This window comes from Aulostomus chinensis, chromosome 18 (genome assembly GCF_037954235.1).
Source record: "Aulostomus chinensis isolate RoL2024-O1b breed Wild chromosome 18, RoL_Achi_v1.0, whole genome shotgun sequence".
Lineage (NCBI taxonomy): Eukaryota > Metazoa > Chordata > Actinopteri > Syngnathiformes > Aulostomidae > Aulostomus > Aulostomus chinensis.
In genome coordinates, this window is record NC_141337.1 from 14,068,052 (window position 1) to 14,091,462 (window position 23,411).

The following is a 23,411-nucleotide window of genomic DNA, read 5'->3' on the forward strand; positions in this document are numbered from 1 at the left end:
GGTCTCTATTTTTACTTCAGGGTTGTTGTTTTTTTCAGTCAAGCTTTTGAACTGCACAACACATCTGAGAGCTCAGGCAAGGCATTGATATTTTGAGAAAGTGGATCACTTGTTTTCTGTCCAAGAAGAAGAAAAAGGTTTTTAGTATTCAGGGGTTTTTTTGTTTTTTTTCCCCAGTTTAAAGTCAGATTTCTGTATTTTTTAAAAAATCCATCTGATCTCCGATGTTTCCGTTTAAAATAAAAAAAAAATCGGACTTTGCTTTTACCACAAAACACACACGATGAGTTAAAAAAGGGTTTTATAATTATCTTTATACACAGAATAAAAGCACCTTTTACAAACTGAAAATTTTAAACAGCTTTCTCTCTTTTTTTTTTTTAAGATTCAATCTTAAGTTAAACAGAAACACTTCTGAAATGTTAACAATAAATATTCCAAATAACATTTTACAATATGTTACAAAAATCGCAGTGAATACTGGACTTGCCATTTGTACAAATAAATCCTTCAACATAAAATACCAAACGTGCCAGATTCAAAAATTCAAACCTGCCTTTTATTCCTAATGATCCAGAATCATAGTTGTTGTTTTTCGTTGATTAAGTGAAAGGAGCTAAAAGCTTTGTCCGTATTTTCTTTCCCAAATTGATAAACATCACAAGAGCTTTAATGAAGCAGTCAAAGCCCGGCAGTGCTGGAACAGTCCCGTCCGGAACTCTCCTACCACTCACAGATATGAGGTGAAACGCGTTGTTGATGATGATGATGACGATGATGATGATGATGCTGGTTTGTTGGAATTTGGATGAGTGTGGAATTCATATGTGTGTATATTTGCTGTAAACACAAGTGTGAAACCCCGAGGGGAGAACGTTGGATCCATTGCGGCACAAAGTTTAACCTCTGATGACCTACGGAGCGACCCGAGGTTCCGTGTGTGACGGACGCGCGTTAGCCCCACAGCTAAAGGTGCGCAAGCTGTGGATCGATCGCAACCAATCGAGAGGTTTAACTCAGTGATCAGAGAATGACGATGAGGAGTGCGAGCTATGGCTTTAGTGTTTGACGGAAGTGGAGTGTAACGTTAAAGGGAACTTTTGGAGGCACCCGAAACATTTTTAACTTGGTCTTTGAAATAAAAAGAATGTGATTGGTCGTATTATTGGTTAGAAAATTGATTGAAAACAGATTTAGAATGAGTGGGGGGGGGGGCTTTTTTTGTTTTGTTTTTTTTTTAACTTTCCCAGGATTTAAGAATTACAGTTTCAGATGTACAATTATCACATGTTGATGAAAAACAGCGAAGGAAAGATAAATCCTGGGCATGAAAAAAGAGTAGAAGCATTTTTGTTGTTTTTCAAATATTTTCTCAACGTGGATTAAAACACAGAACCCCCGATATCATCATGTCACGCAAACATAAAACAGGAATCAGCGGTGATCGCGTCTGTAGAGCTTCTACCAAAATAAAGCTGCCATTTTTGGATATGAATGTATACAAAAACATGATTCCAAACACACACACACTCTCACTCACTCACTAATAGTGGAGGGCTGCGGCCGATAAAACCTGAACTCAAAAAGATGACGAGTGCATGAAATGAAAGGCAACTTCTGTCCTACTGTGTTGAGCTCTACTTCTGTAGTGGAAAAGAACATCGGTCTCAACTACATTCCTCTTTGCCGCGCCAGCTGGGATCTGACATCTGCACATTTTGGCGGATTTACACATTTTTAGGGGCGAAATCAGAGAGTCCAAGACAGACAGACAGACAGAGACAGACAGACGGACACGTAGAGCAGGAAGAAGACATTTAAAAGATCAGTGAAAATAGTTTTGTTCAGATATGGCATAGTAGTTTCCTGTACATGAGGTTGTGTTTTGTAAACGCATTTTGTTTAAAGGGCATTTCACCGAGAACAGTTCAGTGAAACTAACGCTTTTCTAACTCGCTTTGAACCGAGCGGCTCTCGGCAAAAAAGGTCAACGAAATTATTGCACTTTTACAAACAGGGCAGGGATGGCTTTTCGGGGGTTGGGGGGTGCTCTTTCTCCTTAATCCTCCTCAGTCACTTTCGGTCACTCCAGATGGCTGCGGTTCCTCTCCTCCTCCTCCTCCTCCTCCCCCCCCTCAGGGTGGCGGGATGGAGGGCTCGGTCACAGCGAGCTCCTGAGCCAGGTCATTGAAGCGAGCGATGTAGTCCACGCTGCTCTCGCTCATCATACAAGCAAGCTGGGAGTCCATCTGCAACAGGAACACAAGAGAGGTCAACATACCCCTGGTGTCTGCTGCTAGACGTTAGCTAGCACCCTGAAGAGGATCCCAACCAGGAGAGTCTGTGACTTACTTCTGCCACATCAGGAAGGCCACGGGACTGAAAGGAATCATGGGAGTTACAGTCAAGAAGGCTAGGACCAAGCAAGGCTGTGCCACTGGAGGGGCCTGAGGGGGTTAGGGTGCTCCGCCTGCCCTTATCAGGAGAGACCATGCTGGCTGGAAGGAGAGAAAGAGAGTGATGGTGAAGAAAGAGGACTGGAGCAAACATGTCTTCATAGAACACGGCTGCACAAGGACAAATATAAAGGAAGAAGTTATTTTACTTTGGTTCTGAAACAGATTCAGAGCTTCAACCTGTTCATGAGGATTTTGACGAAGATTTGATTTTCTCACCATTTTGTGACAGCGGAAGTAGAAACTCTACATGTTTAACTATCAACACTGGAATTTTGATTATCTGCCCTTTCATCAATGCAGAACACCAGATAGAATTTGCCTAAATGTGGAGGCATTTTATGTATCCTCATTCCCTCGAAGAGTGAAAATCGATACCATTTTTCTAACATGGCGTCCCCTGCGGCGTGCCACTTCCTCTACCACTGAGGGGCCAGCGGAGAGGCTACAGTGAACTACGTTTAGTAAAACGAGCCGACATGACACTACATTACAAAGAGACTCAAGAGTAACAACTTGTTTCAAAAACATTAACAGGTTAAAAAAAGGGAAAAAAGGCGATTTTTTCAAAAATATATATATATTCGGCAATTTGCCATGAATCTAAAGATGTAGCCAACTTCCTGGCCTCCCAACCAGCAGCACGAAGGACTGTCGCTGATGTCTGTGCTCTTGTTGAGTGTCCCGAGGGAGCGTGCCACCAGTCCCACAATCACATGCTTTAATCGTGAAAACACAGAATTAAAAACAATCGTACTTGATTTCATGGGGCCCTACAATGAGCTGATTCTTACAGTTTTCACTGACAAAAAGGGCGAAGACCTGAAGTCAATTGATTTTCACTAAAGTCAAAATGTAGTTATCAAATCACTGGAGAGGAGGCGACTGGTTCAAGCTACACTGAGCGATAAAAAGACTGCAGTAGAGAGAAGAAGGCTCACAGAGGAGGCATCCCAGCGTGGAGTCTGTAGAGTCGCTGGGGTACCACTGGGGGTCGTGGCTGGGTGATGGGATCCAGCCTCGGGACGGGCTGACTGGGGGAGACGACGCCAACAGTTTGGAGCCGTCGCTGTTGCTCAGCTTTGCTGGAGAGAGCGCCGTCTCCTCCCCTGAAAGACAAGAAACACACAAGTGTTTGAAACACATGACCACAAAACTTGAATCTGCCAGCGTGCAGGATACAAAGACTTTCTCACACACCATAGTGGGCAGAGTTGATGGCAAGCTCAATGATGGAGTCGCTTATGTGTGTCTGAGGTTCTCCAGGGGCTAAAGCCTCTTCAGGGGGCCCAGGCAGGGAGATGTCCAGGAGTGAGGCCACGCTGGGAGGAGAGAGGAGGGAGTCTCCTCCTCCGGTCACTCCAGGAGACGGAGGAGGAGGCAGACCATTCTGTCGATGAGACAAAACCACCTTGTTTTATTCGATATTCTCAGATTGCGTTTCTTCATTAGATGAAGCTTTCTGACCTAACAAATACACATCTTATTTTCACACCTCTGGGACGTTGTGCTGGAGGAGCTGAGAGTTGGGTTCCTCCTCTACTATGGGCGTGGTGCCCATCAGCGTGCTGTTATCGACAGTGGGAGGATCCAGCTCCCGACAGGGGCTGCCTGGGATGATGCCTGCAGACTTGGCTGCCAGATCAATGGCACCTGAAAGAGGAGAGAAAGGGTCACACACACGAGTGTGAGAAGATGGACCTGATTAGAAAACAAGCTAAGAGTTAGTCAAAGAGCTCCAGAAAAACTCACAACTGTTTCACCACCTTTTCCTAAGAGCTATGAAGCCAATCATGTTTATATTATTTGAACACTGGGAACATTTTTTACAACAACAACAACAACAACAGACTTAATAATTCAACAATGCTGTGATGGAGTCCAAAAAAAGGCCTATCTCAGTGCTGTTTATTACAATGGCTGGAGGATAAAGAAAGTTGAGATGATGATTCAATATTAAACTTTAAGTGAAGTGCACTCAGAAAACTCAGACTCAGCTGAGTTACATGCAAAATAAATATGCTGTATTTTTAAAACAATTATTTAAAGGATCTGCCAGGAAATATAATGGAATGCTTCCTTGGTCGCACCAGTTTTTATGAACATGACCCAAACTTTTTTGTGAAATCCTGCTGACAGACAAACAGCACTGAAAACTAAACCTTGGTCGTTCAAGTAAATAAATATTAACTGTAGAGTTGCAAGAATTGCATTGGACTGAAACAAAACAAAAACAGAAAGTAGAATTGATAAGAGGACATACTGGAGAGCTGGCTGGCTGCTGCAGAGCTGGAGGTGGCGGGTGAAGCTTTGGAAAGTAGGGGGCGGGACTTAGGAGTCAGCCGAGTCTGGATTGGCCGGAAAGATCCAGTTCCTGCGGAAGACAAAGGAAGCGAGAAAGGGAGAGATTAGACTGGAGTGCAGAAAGAGACACGCCATTGTTGACTAATAAAACAGAAACACACGCATGACATCAATCTATCTTTGCAGCACACATTTTGTCTTTTTATCAACAGACTGAACAGTGGGATGCTGGAGTTTGAAGCGTACCTGTGGCGGAGGAGTTGGAGAGGATGGAGAGGGAGCAGACATGCTGAGGAGTGTCTCCTGTAGTTCGCGGTAATAGAGTTCGCTGTGGACAGAACAAACGATACTGAGCCACATGCAGGGGACTTGGTTCAGCACGACTCAGCAACTTATCAGAGATTCTCAGCAAAAACAGGAGGAGCACAGAGGAACTAACCTGAACTACAAGCGGTTTCCGAAGTTGTCTGTTTCGAGGTTTTCTTGGTCTTGAGATGAAAAGGTCAGACTGCATCTACAAAATGGGCCAAAGGGAGGATTAATCAATTAAAACAACTGCATATTAATGAGGACTTAAAACATTGAGGATTGCTTGTCTTACACTGATGGAGTCGAGTTGCTGCCGTAAGGCGAGCTCAGCTTCCTTGTTGGGGGAGAACATTCTGTTGTGGCGTGAACTGTTGGGAGGGAGCGTGGTGGGTACCGCAAAAACACCACCTTCTGTATCGCTAGCTGCTGTCGACCCATGTAGGGAGCGGGGCAGATTACGCCCACCTGAGGAGGAAAGGACCAAGTAAGACATGGACAGGTCAGGACATATAGGAGGGTAATGCAATATGACACATGTAGTACTGCTGCATTACTTTACATGAGAGCAGTCCAATGATACCTGAGCCTCCGACGTTTGACAGGTGTAGCCTAGCCCCGCGGACAGACACCTGCTGCCGGCCACAGCTGGGGCTACGAACACCCGTGACAGGAGCTTTTCCTGGTGGTGTGACGGCCTGGTTCTGCTCCTCCTGATGCGTCTTTAGTGGTGATGTAGCAGTGGAGCAGAGCTCTGGAGCCTGGAGAAGACACATTAATCACACCAAATACTCTATGACTTTGACTATTTGCCAACAATATGAAGTACAACGGTCTGGCAATCAGCAACAATACTATGAGTAATAACATTGAAACCCTACCAAAGGTTTGGGATTGACCTCAGTGGCAACCAGCCTGAGCAGACACCGCAAAACCCGTTGTTTCCTGTTGGGTCTGGACTGAGTTGGAGCTTGTCCGTTTTCTGGGGTGTTATGAGGAAGTGCAATTGACTGCCATTCGTACTCCAGCTGCAGCTTGCCAGGCTTTCCAAACATCAAATAAAGTTCAGCCAGGGTGACGTTCTCTGCATCACGTGCACTCCAGCCTTCCTCTCTGATCTGTTCAACCGTCCGCTCTTTCGCTGCCGGTGCGGAGCCCTGTGGAACCCCCTCGTCTGAGCCAGTGAGAGGAGGCTTGGCTGGAGGACTCTGGTTGGCCTCTGGGGAGGAGGTGCTGCTGCTCTGCTCCTCTTTGCACTGCTCCAATGAGCCCTCTGCACCACTACACAACTTGTCCATTGTTTTGGTAACCACTACACCACCGCTGGCTTCCACATTAGTGTAGGTTTTATTCCCTTCAGCAGGTCCCATCCCAGCTGGTTCTTCTCTGGCAGCTGCTGTCTGCTGAGAGGCAGCAAGTGAAACAGGTGGTGGCTTCTTCTCCTCTACCTTTGCAGAACTGTCTGCTGAAGGCTCAAGGTTTAGTGGCTCAATCCGACGAGTGTCACTCAATACAGTCACTGAGGCACCGCCGCCAGCAGCAGTGGCACTTCCTCTTCCAGATTTAGTGCCAGTCCGAGGTGGTGGAGCAGTGTGAATGCCCAGGATCTGGGCAGCGGGCAGCTCCTTGGCATTAGGCCGGTTCTTGCCGCTCTCTTGCCAGTGTACAGTGCAGGAAGCCTTGGAGTGAACCACACGTGCCACACCGGGCAGCGTGGTCAAGGTGCTGCTCTCAGCTGGAAAAAGAAAAAGTTCCTCCGGCTGGGATTTGGTGGGTGAGACGGCGCTGGACTGACTGGCATCCAGAGCCTCCCTTTCCCGCAGACTCTCAAACTGAAAATCACAGTCAAGGACTAAACACGTCACCTCTGAAGTGTAATATCACTGCTCTGATCTAATGTACACACAGAGTACAACAACGTAGTAGCATAGCAGTGAATGGCTGTATAAATAGCATGAGTTTAAAAAAGTTAATTTTATCCCTTTAATACAAAATACCTTTTTTTTTCAACTGATAATGCGCATATCAATATAGATATTGCTCTACCCAGCAGTCTGTTGAAGGATACAATGCGCTGGTCATGGTACGCCCACTTCTGTTTCAGGTAATCAATGAGGCTGGAGACTTTCCTGTGAAGCTCCACCACCATCCTGGGAGGATAAAAGAGAAAAACAACATGACACAGCTGCTGATTTACAAGCTGCTCTAGTAAAATGGTGCTGAATGCTAAGCATGACAATAATAACCTTAGACAAATAAGACAGCAGACTATCTCTGTAAAGTGTGGTATTTCTGCAAGCTGATCAACATACTGTATAAATGCAAATAGAAGCCTTAAAGTTAACAATTCATAAAAATTTTGATGTGAAAATTATTTTTAGGAACATTAGTTAGCCTGCATGCCTGACCTAAGGCGAGGGTTGTGAGCTAGACTCTGAACGCGGGCCCAGGAGTAGTTGCTGCGTGGTTGGAGCTCCACTGCCACCTTCAGTGGTAGACGCACCGGCTTCTGGTCCTCCTCGTCACTCACTCCTGCCGGGTCGTGAAGACACATTGAGACTGAGTGAATAATACCATCACAGCTCAGAGAAAAGGCTACGAGGCAACGATGAGGCACATTCTCAGTAAGAGCTAGTATCCAGTCGGTGAGATTTGGGGACAAATACGGAATTTAAATGGACTCAGGGGCACTACATGAAATGCACATTAAAGCAGACAAGTGGCGAATGGAGAAAACGAGCGTAACTCTCACCGGCACAGACAATACAACACATATCCGGACAAACGCCGTTTCTGTTATTGATCATTTGACAGCTGGTCAGAAAAGTCATCTCCACCATCTCTCTGCTGTGCCTCCTCTAAAATCTGTGTTACTATGGAAACACCACTAGCCCACACATTGTCACTGTTAATACCAGAAACCCCGCCCCCACAAACCCTGTGCCTCACCATTGCCGTGGTTAGTATATCCAGCACTGATGTTTGTTTACTATGTGAGCTCTGTGCTGTGTGTTGGGTGTCTGCTCACCATCTGGGTCGCAAAGTTTCTTCAGTGCACGACACATGGGAGCTTTGATTCGCAGGTTCCTTCCTTTGGAGCGTACAGTGGTGGCCCTGCTCGAACACACGGAAAAGCAGTGTTGTTTTGAGCGCATTGCAAGAATTCATTTTCTAGCAAACTGCACCTCACCACATGGCATTTTCGCACTAAAATAATTCACATTCACAATAAGCTGTTACATTGCAAGTGTGTGTTGATGTGATTATTCAAGCCACTTTGAGACAAAGTTTTCAAAGATATGCTTTTAGCCTAAAGTGGTGAGATGAGTTTTGACTGAAGCTTGTGTGATTATTGCTGCAGCAGCGCGTATGCAAGGGTTTGTGTGAACGTCGAACGCAGGCAAGTTTGTTGTTTACATACACCTCATTTGCTAACAACAGCAACAACTGCACAGGCACTGGAGGACATGAGAATATGTAGTAAACCCTGCAGCATGTCAGCCATCGGAGAGGTTGTCAACGGTGGATTTCAACCAGACGTGTGAACTGTTCAAACATATCTACCATCAGATTTGTTTCCAGTGGATCATTTGGTTTCTCACTGTTGTGCTCTGTGAATCATGTGATCTTTTCTCACCATCAACTAGCTTGAGAGCAGATGGAGGAGGCAACAGTCTGCAAACATGTTCAAGACGACTACCAATACAACCGTTCCCATTAAATACAGATCTAGTACTATGTCACGTTGGCTCTGTTGGGTGGAGCAGAATTGAGGTTTTCGAGTTCCTGCTGCTAATGCAATTTTTAGGGCTAACAGTCATGATCTCAGGCTGCCGTCACGATCAATCCAGAAGAATTTCAGCTATACTGATATTAGAAATGCCTATTACCTGTTAAACTGAACAAAACAAAGGCACAATAATTCCACATTGGTTCTGAATGTAAGATAGCATGCAGGTGTCTGTGTTACATGTCATACCAGGTCACCAACAAGTCACACACTAAAAATGGCAAGTACTGTAAAATAAGGCAAGTCTCAGGGGTGATTTCACTTTATCATATTTTTTATATTCATTTGTTGCATATCTTTAAAGGTTTCCTGAATAACATTAGGTTTACCCTCGATGTTATTTTAAAAAGGCACTGTTGCAGCGGCCTGGGTTTAGCATTGTGTCTATGACTGGGCGTGCAGAAATACAAACAAGCCAGACTGTTTTATTTTTTAGTAGAGTAATGAGGGTTGGAGCCAGACTTTTGTGTGCTAAAGAAACATCTGGCTAATTTTGTAGAAAACAGCAAAGTGGAAAAATGATGCAATATTCCCACCTTGATGGGACTGAGTAAAATGGTCTAATGTCTGTGACAGGCTGCAATTCCCTGGCGTGTTTGTATGTCTGTAACTTATCTGGAAACTCATTTATGTATATCATAATGACTGAAGGCAATGACAGTCAATTCATTACCAACTACACGCAGCGTGTTTGTTTGGTTTTTTTTAATTTTGTTCGTAGATCTCAGATTTCCCTGGACATGTGAAACACAGCAGAATTAATGAAGCCAATGGATGACATGTGATCGAGTCTCCCTTGTTGGAGGGTGAAAGTTTTGAGTAGTAGATCAAATCTAAAAACACCCAATCTGTCAGTCACGTGTGTGTGTGTTCGACTCAGATGTGAGTATTTTTACTGTCAACTTACCCTTGCTGGATGAGTTCGTTCAGCTTTGCCACATTCTTATCATCCATTACTGTTAGAGACAAAAGACAAAGCCAGGGAAATGTTTATCACATCGTCCCTCAAGAGCTGCTCTCCCACATGACCAAAAGTACGCAGCCGTTAATCAATTCCCTCATCTCCAGCAGGAAAACACTTGCAAACAACACACACTCAAACACGCCTTCACTCACATCCTCCGACTTTTTTGCGGAGTTCGGCGTAGCAGATGAGACCGTACAGTTCTTGAGAGGATTTCTTCAGCACTCTGGAGTACACTGGAGAGGAAAGACAGCAGAAGTTACAACCCTGCAGCAGCTAATGAGGCAGGACGCATGTGTGTACGACGTAAAGACACAGGGCGGTGACACTGAGGGCTTTTTTTTTTTTTTTTTTTTAAAGGGAAATGGTCATGCTTATCATAACACTCTATTATGTTTTGGGGCTGAGTCACCCTGAGTGACCCTGCTACTTTAATTCTAGCAGGTTCCTGTATCTGTTTTGAGAAGCATGAACATGAATAAATGAAGAGTTTTCAGCAAACAGAGCAGATTGAACCTCATCAGTGTGCTACAGCACCTTTAAGCGCTGACGTGTAATGCCACTTTTAACAGTCAGCGGTGACTGACAGGCTGAGGTGCAATATGAACAGTATATTCTAAGACTGTTGCCTTTCTTAGAGCAATGAAGATTGACAGCAACTCACCATTAGCAAAGTCAATGTGTTTGGAGATCTTGTGCCAGGTGCGGTAGTAGAAGTGACGGACCTGCTCCTTGTTCTTCACCATGTTGGCAGGTTTACCTCTCTTCTTGTATTTCATTGCAATGTTGTTCTGGATTGCCTCAAAGTCTTTCCCATGCTGGAGATGTCAAAAGAAGACAGGATACATTAATTTGTGTCATAAAAGTTTGAGGCATTCCCTTTAATATAAAATCAATGAAGTTCCACCCTCTACCTCATAAAGCCCCTCAAAGAAGCTGTTTTTGTCCTCGGCACTCCAAGACTCCCACTGCCGACGGGCCCTCTTCTGGTTACCAGCCTGCTCCTCCTTCTCAGCAGACCCTTGGCTCTTGGAGGTCTTGGATACTCCCCCCGTGGAGCCAGCCATAGACCCCAACTGTCCCACTGCCCCCTGGGAGGAAGAGCCATTCTCTGCCCCTGTGTCACACAGAGATGTGAAGCAAACAAATCTGTCAAAAATTACAACATCACATATTTGGTTGACCATTCATGTTGTTTTTGTACTTCTCAGATTCATTGTTTAGGGGAGAGGGGGTTAGATTAAAAAAAAAAAAAAATCTCACAAAACCACCCACTGCCATTACAGTGTAAAACCTACAGAGCTTCCCCTTCTGGGGTTTAGTTCTGGCAACAAGGAAGGAAAAGCAATCAATCCCTACGGCCAAGTCTCCAGTACACAGGTCCAAAACCAACTCACGGTGGGCTTGAATGGCCAAGTTTACTCGAGCACAATGCCAGGAGGCACCAACACAAACGTGGAGGGAGACGCTGTTGCAGCTCTGCACTATGATTAGGCAACAGTTGATTTTTCGCCAAAAAATGGGCGTTCGTTTACAAAAGCAAATGTGTTTGTGGCTCATAGGCAATAACCTAGATACATCCCTTTCAAAACAGATGTCCACCATTTTAGCATCATATCACAAGGCTTAGGAATTTGTTGGTCAACAAATTGACAATCTAAATATATTTCATCAAACAATCATAGACACTTTCTTTTTGCCAAAAACAAAAGGATTCCGCCTGTCCCAACCTGACGGAGCTAAATAACTCACCAGCCTCTGTCCAAAAGATTTATACATATGTGTCAAATTTATATATTGTCCCTGCGGAGCAGCACAGTTATACAGAAGAAACAAACTATTCCTTTTTAAGTCAATCCCTGCATAAACAATAAGAAACAGGTTTCTGACTGTTAAAATGAAAAGAGACCACCTCAATGGCTGTAAGTTGTCAAACATAAAGCATCTGATCCACTTTTGTTGCTTCATGTGAGAGGAGCAGCCTGAGGACACCTAAATATTTAAATAAAAATATGTTGAAAACGTGTATGTCAGAGCAATAATTGAGTGTGTTTTAAAGTCAGCTTTAGTTTCATTTAATACTACTCAGTTTACTCCGCACTGCTCCTGTAGATAAGATAACATACACAGCCTCAGACAGTATAATTCATATACCAATTATTGTCATACATTCTATTTCACTCTCAGTACATGGTCGGCTGAGGGCATTAAGGCAGATCTACCTAAGTTTTCTCTTTCTTATTCTTAATTCTATACAGTATTAATAAGTACCTCCTAAAATAAAAGATTTTTTAAAGAATATTATGGGATGTTTCTAAGAAATAGGGCTCGAAAAAAGTCACGTGATGTTATTAATGGCAATCTAAGTTCAGACCGGGGACATTGCTGGTTCACAGGGTTGGAGGGGTCTAACCTATCCAGGGTGAAAGTGCCCCGGAGAGAAAGTATACAGAGCAACAACAGTGGGTCTGACTGTAAATATAGTGACCCCCTGCTAATCCCACCCACGTCTAAACCCCCGGAGCCGGTCACCTACAATACCTTTCGATTTTGCCCCGCCATGTCCATTGATGGCCGAGCCGATTGAATCCTTCCGGATCCGCTTGCTTGGAGGTCGAACACTTGATCGGAGAAAATGATGTTGGTCGTGACAAGGAGGGGCGGGTTCCGTTGAGGGCTGGGGCTGCTGATTCGAACCTAGTCCGGTTCGGTTCGGGGGAGAAGCGGGGAGGACCCGGGCTGAACCGGGGCTGAGACCCGAGGCTGATGGATTAAGAATTTCCACTCCGTCGTCTCCCTTTGTACTGCGCTCCTCGCTCGCCTGCTCTCCGCTCTCCTCCTCGTCGCAACCTTCGGGTTTTCTGGACGGATTCCTCCTCCCATCGACACCGATCCCCTCCCTGGAGCCCGGTATCATACTGCCAGAACACGTTCAGTATAAAAAAGACACATTAGAAGCCAAGCGGTGTGCGAAATTAACTTCTAAAGACGACGTTCACTGTCTCTCAACATGGCCGCCGCTGTTTGTTTCAAATCCCCTCTCCAGTCCCGACAAAACAACACCAAATACATTAATTTACCGCCTTATTAAAAATATTTTTAATAGTCAGAATAGTTCAATAACTGACTGTGGTGTTTTCACAGCTGTCTGTTGTTTCTAATTCGTGAAATTTGAGGTTGAATTTCAACTAAATTCAAATGCGAGCGCTTTTCAGTTTAGCGCCCTGCAGAAACGACAACGAGAAGCCCTCGCTGCATTCGACCTCTAATTAAAGTGTTTATTTCCAGCGTAATTTTACCCATTTTCATGCTCTTCGGTTGTAGGCGACGTCTTCTTTCTCTTCACCATGGGTCCGTCCGGTTAGATTGGCGATTACTGATCAAATTGGGCATAATAAATCCAACAGCGATCCCTGTGCTTTCTGCCCTCTCCTTGCTCCAGCCTCGACTGAGCTGCTGAACTCTGCGCAGTTCAACTGTTTTCTATCAGCAACATTACTCAATGCTTCTTTGCTTCAACAACATTAAAACTAATTATTCAAATGTTTTATTAGCTCCACACAATGAAGGATAAGCTGTTATAGCACATATTGGTTGAGCTCATCTGAAATGACAATAGTTTAAATAAGCTGTGTGCAAGTGCACGTTGGCTTGACGCTACGTCATATTGCAGAAATAATTTCTGCAAAACGATTTATCAAATCTACACATTTTAATTGTTAGACTTTGAGACATTATTCTGCTTTGTCACAGTACTATGGAATCGAGAAAATAAGAAATCACCTGTCAGAATCAGTTCCTTCATCAGGTTTCATCAGAACTCCGTGTATTACATGTGTGAAATACTGTTATGATGTGTTCACAGCACAGATTTTTCTAAGGTTTTCTCGATTGTTATCGAGTTTATTTGATATTTTTGGTGGGGTATTCTCGAGAGGAGGGTAGAGTAGAGGGGATATCAAGACAATATGTGTAACAAAGAAAGATTGATTAATGGACATTAGTAGTTTCTCTTTGTAAAGGCCGAGAATGTCCTCCATTCTACAATCAATACAACCTCGGAATCCCCTTTCTGTCATTTAGAGACTGGCTGTTAAATACAATCATCTCCAATAGACAGCTAGTCTAACTGGGTCACCTGAATATTGTTATTGAATGTTTACAACTTTTACTGTATGCGTTCGTCATGTATGTAATTCTAAATGTTTAATATTCATAAAGTTGGGGTTACATTAAGATCAATCTATTGTTGCAGTGATACACAGATGTTCATGTGTCATACAGTCTACAAGTTCTGGCAAGTTAGTTTAACCACAGGTCTTGCTGTTGAGTGTGAACGATATCTTACAAGTTCCATGTGGTAAAGTTTGAGTTATTTATCCTTTTACCTGCTGTTAACGAAGTCTAAATGTGCTATGTAACAAGTTTTCTACATTCAACTCCATTCACAACACGCTGTCTCGCATACACGCTCTTATTACCAAGCTAGCATTACGACGGTTAAACCAGCCATGACGCTACAAAAAACCTTGTTTTAACCGGGTGTCTTCCTAAAGAAGACCTCACATTTGTTTGCGATAACACTAACAAAGTTTAGGAATTACCTAAAGTAGAAGTCTGACGGTGGTATTTCCAGTCCAGACACAAGCTGGCATCGCTAGCTGACGGCAGCCCCTCAACGTTGCTCGCTATGACAGTTCCTGCAGGTCGGTTCCCCACGCGCTTTGGCACGCCCACTACAACTCGAAAACAAACCCCGTGATTGGTAAGAAAAACACGAGGAAGACGGTTAATATTTGATTGACAAGGAGACTCCACCAATCATTTGTGAGGGAGGCACTGCTAAGGGCCAATTGTCATTCTCCTCCCGGTATGTCATTTAAATTCCCCGTTTTGTAATTTAAAAGGTCCGGTTACACGCTTGATTAAACTAACTTTTTTTAAAATTTAATATATTTTTGAAATATTTGGTCCACTGTAATACATATATTTGGCTTTCTAAAATGAGTCACGCCCAAAATTTGATTGACATTGTGATGAACTAATCAGCAGTCCAATTGCTTGTGCACACCGCCCGGATGAACGAGTTTGTACTTGGATATTGCTGGAATGTAACAAATCACGGTGCACAACTAGAGCTATAACTCAATAAATCTCTAAAACGCTAATTATTTCAGAAAAAAAGCTTTTTATGTAATAAAGTGTGCGCTCTATTTTTGCTGCTATGACTCAGCCCACGTTGCCTTTGTCCATGCCAAGCGCTACCGGTGAGTAAAACGAGCGTCTCATATGTCGACTCCAGTGGACGGGTGCGGCTGTTTAATGGTTATGTGACGCGCTAGCAGGGCGGGGTTTTGTACCCCTCACATGTGGTATTCATAATAAATTATTCGTCTTGGATAAAATGACTACTGAGATGTACAACGCTGAAAAAACATGAATTATGCCGTGACCAAATCTTTTACACCGAAAGACGCATTGAACGAGAAATTTAAAGGCAATTGTTCTGGACGGGACGTTGAGGTACAATAAACGAGTGCTCCCCACCGCAGCAGATAGGCAGCGGACCAGTTACATTGCTCTGTGTCACAGAGGGGAGGAAATTCTTCACTACGGAGTTTGGTCGGGCAGGCAGGAGGAACTTGCTGGTCTAGTTGGCAAACTGACGAAGTTGTCTTCGGGATCTTGAAGGCTCAAAATAATACCAAAATGACTTCGACGAACATGTTTCAAGGATTGGATACTGGGTCAAAACCAAGTTCAAGGTGAAATATGTAGTTTGGAAGGAAGGGCTAACATTTGCTTGGCGTCGGTAGCCGCTCGGTCAGCTCCTCAATGTAGGTTAATTTGACAGGAGCGCCTCATTGCTTTTGGCATTATTTGTTTCTGCGATAGTCTTCAAACGTAGCGTTCGCATTCAACCCTCTTCCATCGTTAACTACGATAGCTTCATCTGAGTTGCTCAATTTAAGCTAGCTGCTGCGAATTGTTTTGCAAATGTGACAGTAAAGATTTTACATTAGCCTTTAAGCTAACCGACCAGGCGTTGTCTGCTGCGGAAGTGTGAAGCCACTTCAGACGGCTCTTTGTATTCGCTGACAACGGCTCTGCGGCCACATTCAACCAGTTAAAGGCGATTGAGTTTCCTCTGACCCACTCGTAACCGTCACCTCTTGAGTCAGCACCCGGTATTAGTCGTGTGCTGTGGCCTCTGATAACTTGGTAAAGTACATTAACGTTTTCAGTCCTATGGCGCAATTTCCGATTTGCAAATAATCTGTTATTCGGCAGAGTATGTTTACACATTTCTCACGTTAACAGCAAAATAAGTACTGTTGTCTACTTGTCATGTTTAAGCGATACGTATGGCATCAGCTGTATAATATAGCTCTATATATACATGACTAAGGGACTTTTGAGAGGAATCGTTCACTTTTCAATTGAGTAAACATTATAAGATCTCCCCATCAATCAATCATCCTCAAAAACACTTAATACACAATCTCTGTGGATTGATTTTAGATTCTGTATATTTGTAATGCAGTGGGGTTGGGGTTTTTTTTGCTTTGTTTTTTGGTATTTGTCTTTCCTTGTAATATGAGGAGACTAATAAATCTTTCAGACTCTGAAATCCTGGAATTGTCTTCTGCAGGGTGCTGCGGCCTCCTGGAGGTGGCTCCAGTAACCTGTTCGGTGGTTATGAAGAGGATTCTGCTGCATCAAGAAGATCCAATAAGATGGCTTCTACTATTTTTGCTGCACCAGAGGAACCTCAGAGTGTACCCAAACGCTCTAATCCTCCAGGTCAGACCAGCCTGTCTGAGTTAATGGATGTGCAGAGGCAGGCCAAGTCAGAGTGCCTATCCTTGTCTGGGGTGTGAAAACTGTTACTTGTATGTGATCATTCCAGCTTTGCATAGACAGCCTCACTGTTCTGTGTCTGGATGTAACTGGTTTGTGTTTCCGGCTGGGACTACTGGCTCACTCTGGCTGCTTTGAGAATAAATTCTTTGCTTTGGTGTCACCATACCTGGAAGGGTTTTAAGTACAGAGTGCTGCAGCATATATTTGTGAATTGACTCAGACTTTAGCATCACCCTGGTTTCTCTTGACCAAAAGCCAGTGGGATAAATTTGATTTTTGGTCATTACAGAAAAGAAGGGATTTGTATTTTTGTTTTGAAAGATATTCTTCACAAGTGGAAACTGCTTTTATGCTTTTTGAAATGTAAATACAGTAAGAAGTACAAAGCAAACAATGCTACTGTCTCATTACTTTGTTACCACAACTAGCTTCTCACTTCTTTCGAGTGATGTTTATAGTCTCTTTTAGCAACTGCTGTTTTTTAAGATACAAACACATCAGAATTAATGAGTGCAGCATTAACAGGTGTGTTTTGTTCCCTAGAACAAAATGTTGAAAAATACTAAGTTTGTGAACCACAGACTGTATTATGGGTATTTAACTGAAGCAGTTTCCACTGCTGTAACACTCCAAACATCTTTGAAATAAATCACGCAGGTGGGAAGAGTAGTGGGATATTTGGTGAACCTGAACCTCCAGCTCAACCACAGAGACCAGTGCCTCCAGGTGGACCAACCAGCAACATATTTGGGGCTGCAGATAATGCACCAGTCCAAAGCCCAACCCGAAGCCACCCAAATAAGCCAAAGGTAGGCTACTTTTTTTGCTCTACTTTTTATTTTCTTCCCTATTCCTCTGTAGACTGGACTTTTCACAAGGCTTTGGGCAGTGTAGTTCACGTTGTCAACTTTTAATCTAAGACCTGATTCTCCATTCTAGTCCAAACGTTCATTTCTTACCTTAGTTTGAGCTGGATTAACAGTTTTAACAAGACTTGAGGAGTGCAGCATGTCCCACTGACACAGTCTTTCACCTGTCACCTTTTATGTGACTAGTTGATGTTTATTTTTGATCATGTGTTAAATTAAGTAGGTTGCTTCAATCCGTTCTCTCTGTCTGTTTCTCTCTCACTCTCTTAGTTACCGGTATGTCATTCCTTGGTCTCTAAACCATAAGGGTCAAAGTAAGGAGCTGTGCAACCATAAATCTCTCATACAACAAGCAAATAAATGTTTATGCTTTTATATTCCTGGGAAACCTGGAAGAAGCCTCAACATTTCAGAAAACACGTTTTCATTTATTACTGTTCTGTGTTGAAAAAGCCTTGATTGCTGTCAGACTTGGGAGCTGTAAGTATATGAAGAGACCCTAGTCCGCTGATGGGGTATAACACTTCCTATTCCTCAAGCTACACACGCACACACACACGCACACAGACTAGACGGATTGTAGCAACAAATATAATATTCAGCAACTTGGGGAGACAACAGAAATAACCTGGCGATGAGAAGTGGTAGGGAACTGAATCACAGTGCCAGCACATGAGAAGAGACGGGTATGTCAGTTAAATCTGGCGACTTGGAGCAGTGACGGATAAAACACCCGCTGGTGACTTAAGGTGAACAGGTAGCGAGTTAATTACTCATTGCTTTGCTGCTGACGGCTTTTCTAGGTCCCTGGGTTGTCAGCTGGATTCTTGATAGTTGCCTCTACGTGTCATTGGAAGATGAGATTAGTTCAACTCTGCTCTACTTTACTCAGCATCATATTATTGCTCCATGGAGCAGAATTCCATCAACATTCCAGGTTTCTAGTCACCACATCACTGCTGATCTCTTCCTGTGAGTGTCTGTAGCTCTTGGGAGGAGGTCCTTTGCTCTTGGAGATGATAACGCTTTGACAGAATTTGACCTTTTTAGCTGTGTTTGAGTAACTTGAAGGAGAGTACATTGGTTGGCTCTCTCACTGACTAGTTGATATCTGTGTTTTTCCTCCAGGACAATCTAAGCGTGGGTCCCGAACCGGAATCACCAGGTGAGTTTAAGCAAAATGGCCATGTGAACATTTATTAATGGCTGGTATTTCCTTAAACCTGGGCCTCCTTTTCTTTTCTTTTCTTTTCTTTTTTTCAGCCTAGATGAGCAACCTAGTTTAAGTATTTCTGAAATCTGGTTCATGTTATATTTGATTAGTTTGAGTTTTGCACTCAGAGGTTTTATTGTAATACTAACCCTGCATTTTTAGGCTTTATTAAAGCTACTTTGGGATGTGGATGTGTATAATTCTGAATTTATTCACCAATGTCAGATAAATGTTAATAAGACTGGCTCAGTTTCCCGTGTGTCCACACACACACACACACACACACACACACACACACAATTAGCTGTGTCGGCAGGTGGGAAGCTGGATGAGGGTAAATGTCTTGGTTGCTGAAGCGTGGTGGACGCCCTACTTTTGTTCTCTGACATTTTCATAAGCATTTGTTTTGTCTTAAAGCACCTGAGGTCAAGGTCGTCCAACCGGAGGTCAAAGAGGAAACGGTCTCTCCGGTTGTCGTGCCAGCCAAGGAAGATCCTGCTCCCGCTCCTGCTCCAGCTCCCGCTCCTGCTCCTGCTCCTGTGCCGGCTCCAGCCTCTCCAGAACCGACACCCCCTCCTTCCTCTTCCTCACCTCCTGAAGCGTGTTTGAAGAACCACGAGCCTCACCTGGGACCCAAGCCTCGCTCTCACAACAGGGTCCTCAACCCCCCCGGAGGAAAGTCTAGTGTTAAATTCTACTGATCAGCTAAACACACCACTCCTCCCTGTGTGTCCATACACTCTTAGTCTGCGCTCCCCGCTCATCTTCTCTCATTCCAGCACCCCCCCCCCCCCCCCACACACACACACACACACACACACATGATGATGATGTCATATATACCACTAAACAGAGATTGGGAGGTTTTGTTGATAAAAGCACCAGCTTCCTGACACAGTATATGTTCCACCTCTTGCACTATCAGCTCTTTTCCCAGCTCGTCATCTAATTTCTCTGTACTTTGAAACCTGCAGTCATGCAATCAGCACCGGATCAATCAAGAGGTTTACCCAATCAGGCTGTCAAACTGTAAATAGGCAGTATTGCGGTTAACAATTTTCTGTGGGGTCTTTATGCATGTCTAAATGTAATTTGATTATAACTTCTTTTTTTCTTTTCGATCTGCATTTCAAGAATTTGTTAGACATCTGAAGAACACTACTTGTGCTATTTTTATCTTCAGATGGTTCTGGATTCAAACGGTTTCTGGCGTAAATCCATTTGCTCAGATTTCAGGATACTTGAGCCTTAAGAGAGGAGTTAATAATATGTTTGAAGCAGTTTGAGCTGTTGGATGAAAACACAAAACCTGTTGACAACAAATGCCTGTATAAGAAGAAGCCTTATAAATCAGCTGAGCATTCTTCCCCCACCCCCCCACCCCATCATTTTTGTTTCTCTCATCTCAACATGTGGCCGAACATTTATAACTTGCCATTGTAGCACAAACTTTTCAGGGAAAAGATGCCAAAAAAAAAAAAATTTGACTCTGAAACAAAGACGAATGCAGTTGTTTACTCCAAATATATCTGCTTCCTTTAAAAAAAAAAAAAAAAAAAAAAAAATCCCGTTTCGATTTTATTCGAATGTATCGTGCAGGTATTTTTCTGCTTTGCCCTCATTGCTCGCTTTATCTGAGAACATGCCTTTTTGTTGTTGCTTGGGGTAGGCCTCTGTTTATGTTTTAAATTAAAACGGCTGAAGACAAGTGAACTCTGAACAATTGTGTGGCCTACCTGAGTCCAGGTGGGCTCATTAATGATCACCTTTACACCCACTTCACGACGCACATTCATGGCATTCTGGTGCCGGCCTGTCTCCCCCCTCGTGTGTTGATGTGCCTGGCAGGCAATGAGTGCAGCAGAAGGAATCAATCCTGTGTATTGCAATAAAAAAATTTTTTTTTTTTTGCATTTGATGTTTATTTTGTTTGTACATTCTCTCAATACTTGAGTCAAGCAGCCAATAAAAGGGTGCTAGGAGGTGAAACATGCAAAGCAGATATCATACATGCAGTAATATGTTTGCAGTATTGCAACAAAGCAAGTCTTGTTTACTCCAGTTATTGTTCATTCTTGCCTCACTGACTAATTCTTTTCCTCGGTTCTCCCGTTGGCAGCACTCTATTTAAGCGGCTTGGTCTCAGCAAAACATGGCCACCTTCTGCCTCAGAGGAAAATCTGGTTTTTAGCTTTGAAACTACACATAATCTGCTGTAGTATTTCAAGCCATGGTCGAGGGCGTGGCTCCTGTAGACACAACCTGCCATTTTGATCCAGACTGAAAACCGTCAGGATGGTGAAATTTTGGTTTTGAGAGAAATGTGAACTATTGGATGGCTTCCCATCGAGCCTGGTACACGTATGATCTCTGCTTACAGGAGTTAATAACTCTGGGTATGCCTCAGCCTTTCAACAAGTAACAGTCTTGGTCCAGAAATTACATTTCTACAATACTTTCTTTTTAAAACTGCTGAGAAACACGATATATAATGACCCCATATTTCATATTTTGGGAATCCTTAAATTCAGTGATAAGATATTGTTTTATTCAAGTGAAAACTAGTGTTTCTGACGTACAAGGAAAAAAATGACTGGATGAAATAATACTCAAGTTGAAGTAAAAGTGTACTGAAGTAAAATAGAGAAATAATTGAGTTTACTTTAGTGCAAGTAAAAATACAATGTGCGCTCATTCTCAGCAGAGACCTTTTGTTTAACAGCTGACTTCTAAAGCTCGTGTTACAGGCGTGTGCGTTCCAAAGGTGCCGCTCTGATAGCGCCTTCTTAAAGTTGGCATTTCTCAAATGTGAAAAAACATCATCTTAGTCGGATTTTACAGTGTTTTTGACATGAAATCTTTCTCTTTAAAGTAAATACCGGCTGGTAGTTTCAGATAAATTAACAGAGAAAAAAGAACTTTCCTTGTAGTGGAGTAAATATCAAATATAAGTACGGATCCTCAGACATTGTGCTAAAGTGCAGTAATAAGGTAAAAACTTTCCACTACTTGTTAACTACACCAGCTTTGTCGTTTCTTTCCACCAAGTAAACATGTCTGAAACGAGACCAACTATTAAATTTGATTTTTCATGAGTCTCCTGTGGTGCAAACTATAAACCTGAATCCCTGAAGCCTCCAAGTGCTAAGATTTGGTCCGAGTGAGGAAATTTCTTCAAAGAAATTTTGGAATTGTGGCGTTTTCTAGTGAATTTCCCGTAAAATTTTGACTAGATTCCTGTATCACAGCATTCTGTCCTCAAAGGGATGTTTGGCTTCTTGGAGCTGCTGCCTTCTGCTTCCAGTTCCTAGAGAGTACCTGGTGTAAATATCTGCAGCGTTGTACTGCCACCTATCGGTTAAACAAGAACGGCAGCTCTGCTCGTGCAGAAAAAAATAAATCTGAAAAGTAGTCATGACAACCAAAATTCATTATAGATTTAAAAGATTGTAAACCTTTATAACCTCATCTTATCAGTTTTTTTCTGCTTTGTTGATCAGTTTGCCGCCCTCAATAACGGGCTGAGGAAGATGTTCCCTTATTATTTTACTGTCTTGAGGTGATTTTCACAAAGGGACCATTTTCCTAATAATAATAATCACAATTACTACTTCCCTTACAGTCATACACGGGTGTTCATCTATAAATAATTCTACAGTTTAAAAAAAAAGGATCATAAGACCCTTAGATCGTACACGATAAGCTTTAATTATGGCTTTTCACTGCTAAAAATGATCATCTTAAGGCACATGTCTTCCTGCGGGATTGGAAATGGTGGTTAATTCCTCCCCCTGAGCTGTAGATTTATCAGTATTATCGCTAAACTGACTAATAAGGGAGATTCTTTCCAGGAACACAACTGTTGACTCAGTTTCCTAAGTTGTACAAACCAATATGTGTTGTGTGTTCTCACATGCTGACCCCGTTACACACACTTTACTTACACACACACACGCTACATATAGACTGTTGCTGGCGATGGCTCAGTGCGAGTGACATAACTTTTCAATTTATAACCGTTTTAGTTGACAGCGTTTATTGTCTATTGGAGCTGATGTGCTTTTAAGTCAGTTTGATTCAATGCGTCACCACACGTAAGTACAACTTCAAAATAAGATTTACTTGGTCACGTGTCATCGCTTTTCCTCGTATCCCCTGTGCAGCGTTGTACATCCGTTCTAGAGTGCATTGTCATTATTGAATTCGATGCACCGATTTTCGCTGCCTAATTGGTGGAGCGAGTTGGAGTATAAGCCACTTCCGGATTCAAACTCCAACATAAAACACCTGCCTTTTTTTCTCTATAGTTTTATATATAATGGGGTTACAGCCTGTCGTTTTTTTTTTTAACTGAAAGTTTAGATTTATTTTTAATTTAATGTGCATCAAGTGCTTTGTAATTAAGTCATCGCAATACGTCAAAATAAAGGGGTTTGGATAATCGTTTTTTATGGTTGACACATGTAATTGTTTCATTACTAAAACTAAACGTTTTTAATATACTAAAACCATTTTGCCATTAATAGAGAAGACCAGAGATACAGTGATTTTTTTCTGAATGATTCACCGTTTTAACTGCAATCCTACAGGTTGTACCTTTATTTTGAAAACGTACAGCTTGTTTCCGCTGACGTCGGACCAGCTT

At 42.9% G+C, this 23,411-nt stretch overlaps 2 protein-coding genes across 3 annotated transcripts; one reads left to right on the plus strand and one right to left on the minus strand.

The window, feature by feature from the left end:
* Positions 1-296: 296 nt before the first annotated feature.
* On the minus strand, positions 297-14,555 carry cramp1 (cramped chromatin regulator 1). 2 transcript variants are annotated; one of them, XM_086185901.1, is made up of 20 exons: positions 14,425-14,555; positions 12,362-12,738; positions 10,735-10,937; positions 10,485-10,638; positions 9,973-10,056; positions 9,764-9,812; positions 8,095-8,180; positions 7,475-7,598; positions 7,135-7,216; positions 5,948-6,898; positions 5,650-5,827; positions 5,362-5,534; positions 5,200-5,274; positions 5,007-5,088; positions 4,720-4,830; positions 3,952-4,109; positions 3,657-3,846; positions 3,398-3,565; positions 2,353-2,498; positions 297-2,249 (listed from the first exon to the last, which is right to left on the minus strand). In XM_086185901.1, the coding sequence occupies exons 2-20, from the start codon at positions 12,735-12,737 to the stop codon at positions 2,136-2,138; spliced, it is 3,504 nt and encodes a 1,167-aa protein (XP_086042027.1). In that variant the 5' UTR covers position 12,738; positions 14,425-14,555; the 3' UTR covers positions 297-2,135. The 2 variants fall into 2 exon arrangements, with proteins under 2 accessions (XP_086042027.1, XP_086042026.1); XM_086185900.1 differs by lacking the exon at positions 14,425-14,555 and adding an exon at positions 13,120-13,298.
* Positions 14,556-15,410: 855 nt separating this feature from the next.
* On the plus strand, positions 15,411-20,684 carry jpt2 (Jupiter microtubule associated homolog 2). The gene is made up of 5 exons (XM_086185936.1): positions 15,411-15,585; positions 16,473-16,624; positions 17,342-17,493; positions 18,682-18,718; positions 19,184-20,684. The coding sequence occupies exons 1-5, from the start codon at positions 15,530-15,532 to the stop codon at positions 19,465-19,467; spliced, it is 681 nt and encodes a 226-aa protein (XP_086042062.1). The 5' UTR covers positions 15,411-15,529; the 3' UTR covers positions 19,468-20,684.
* The last annotated feature ends 2,727 nt before the right edge of the window (positions 20,685-23,411 follow it).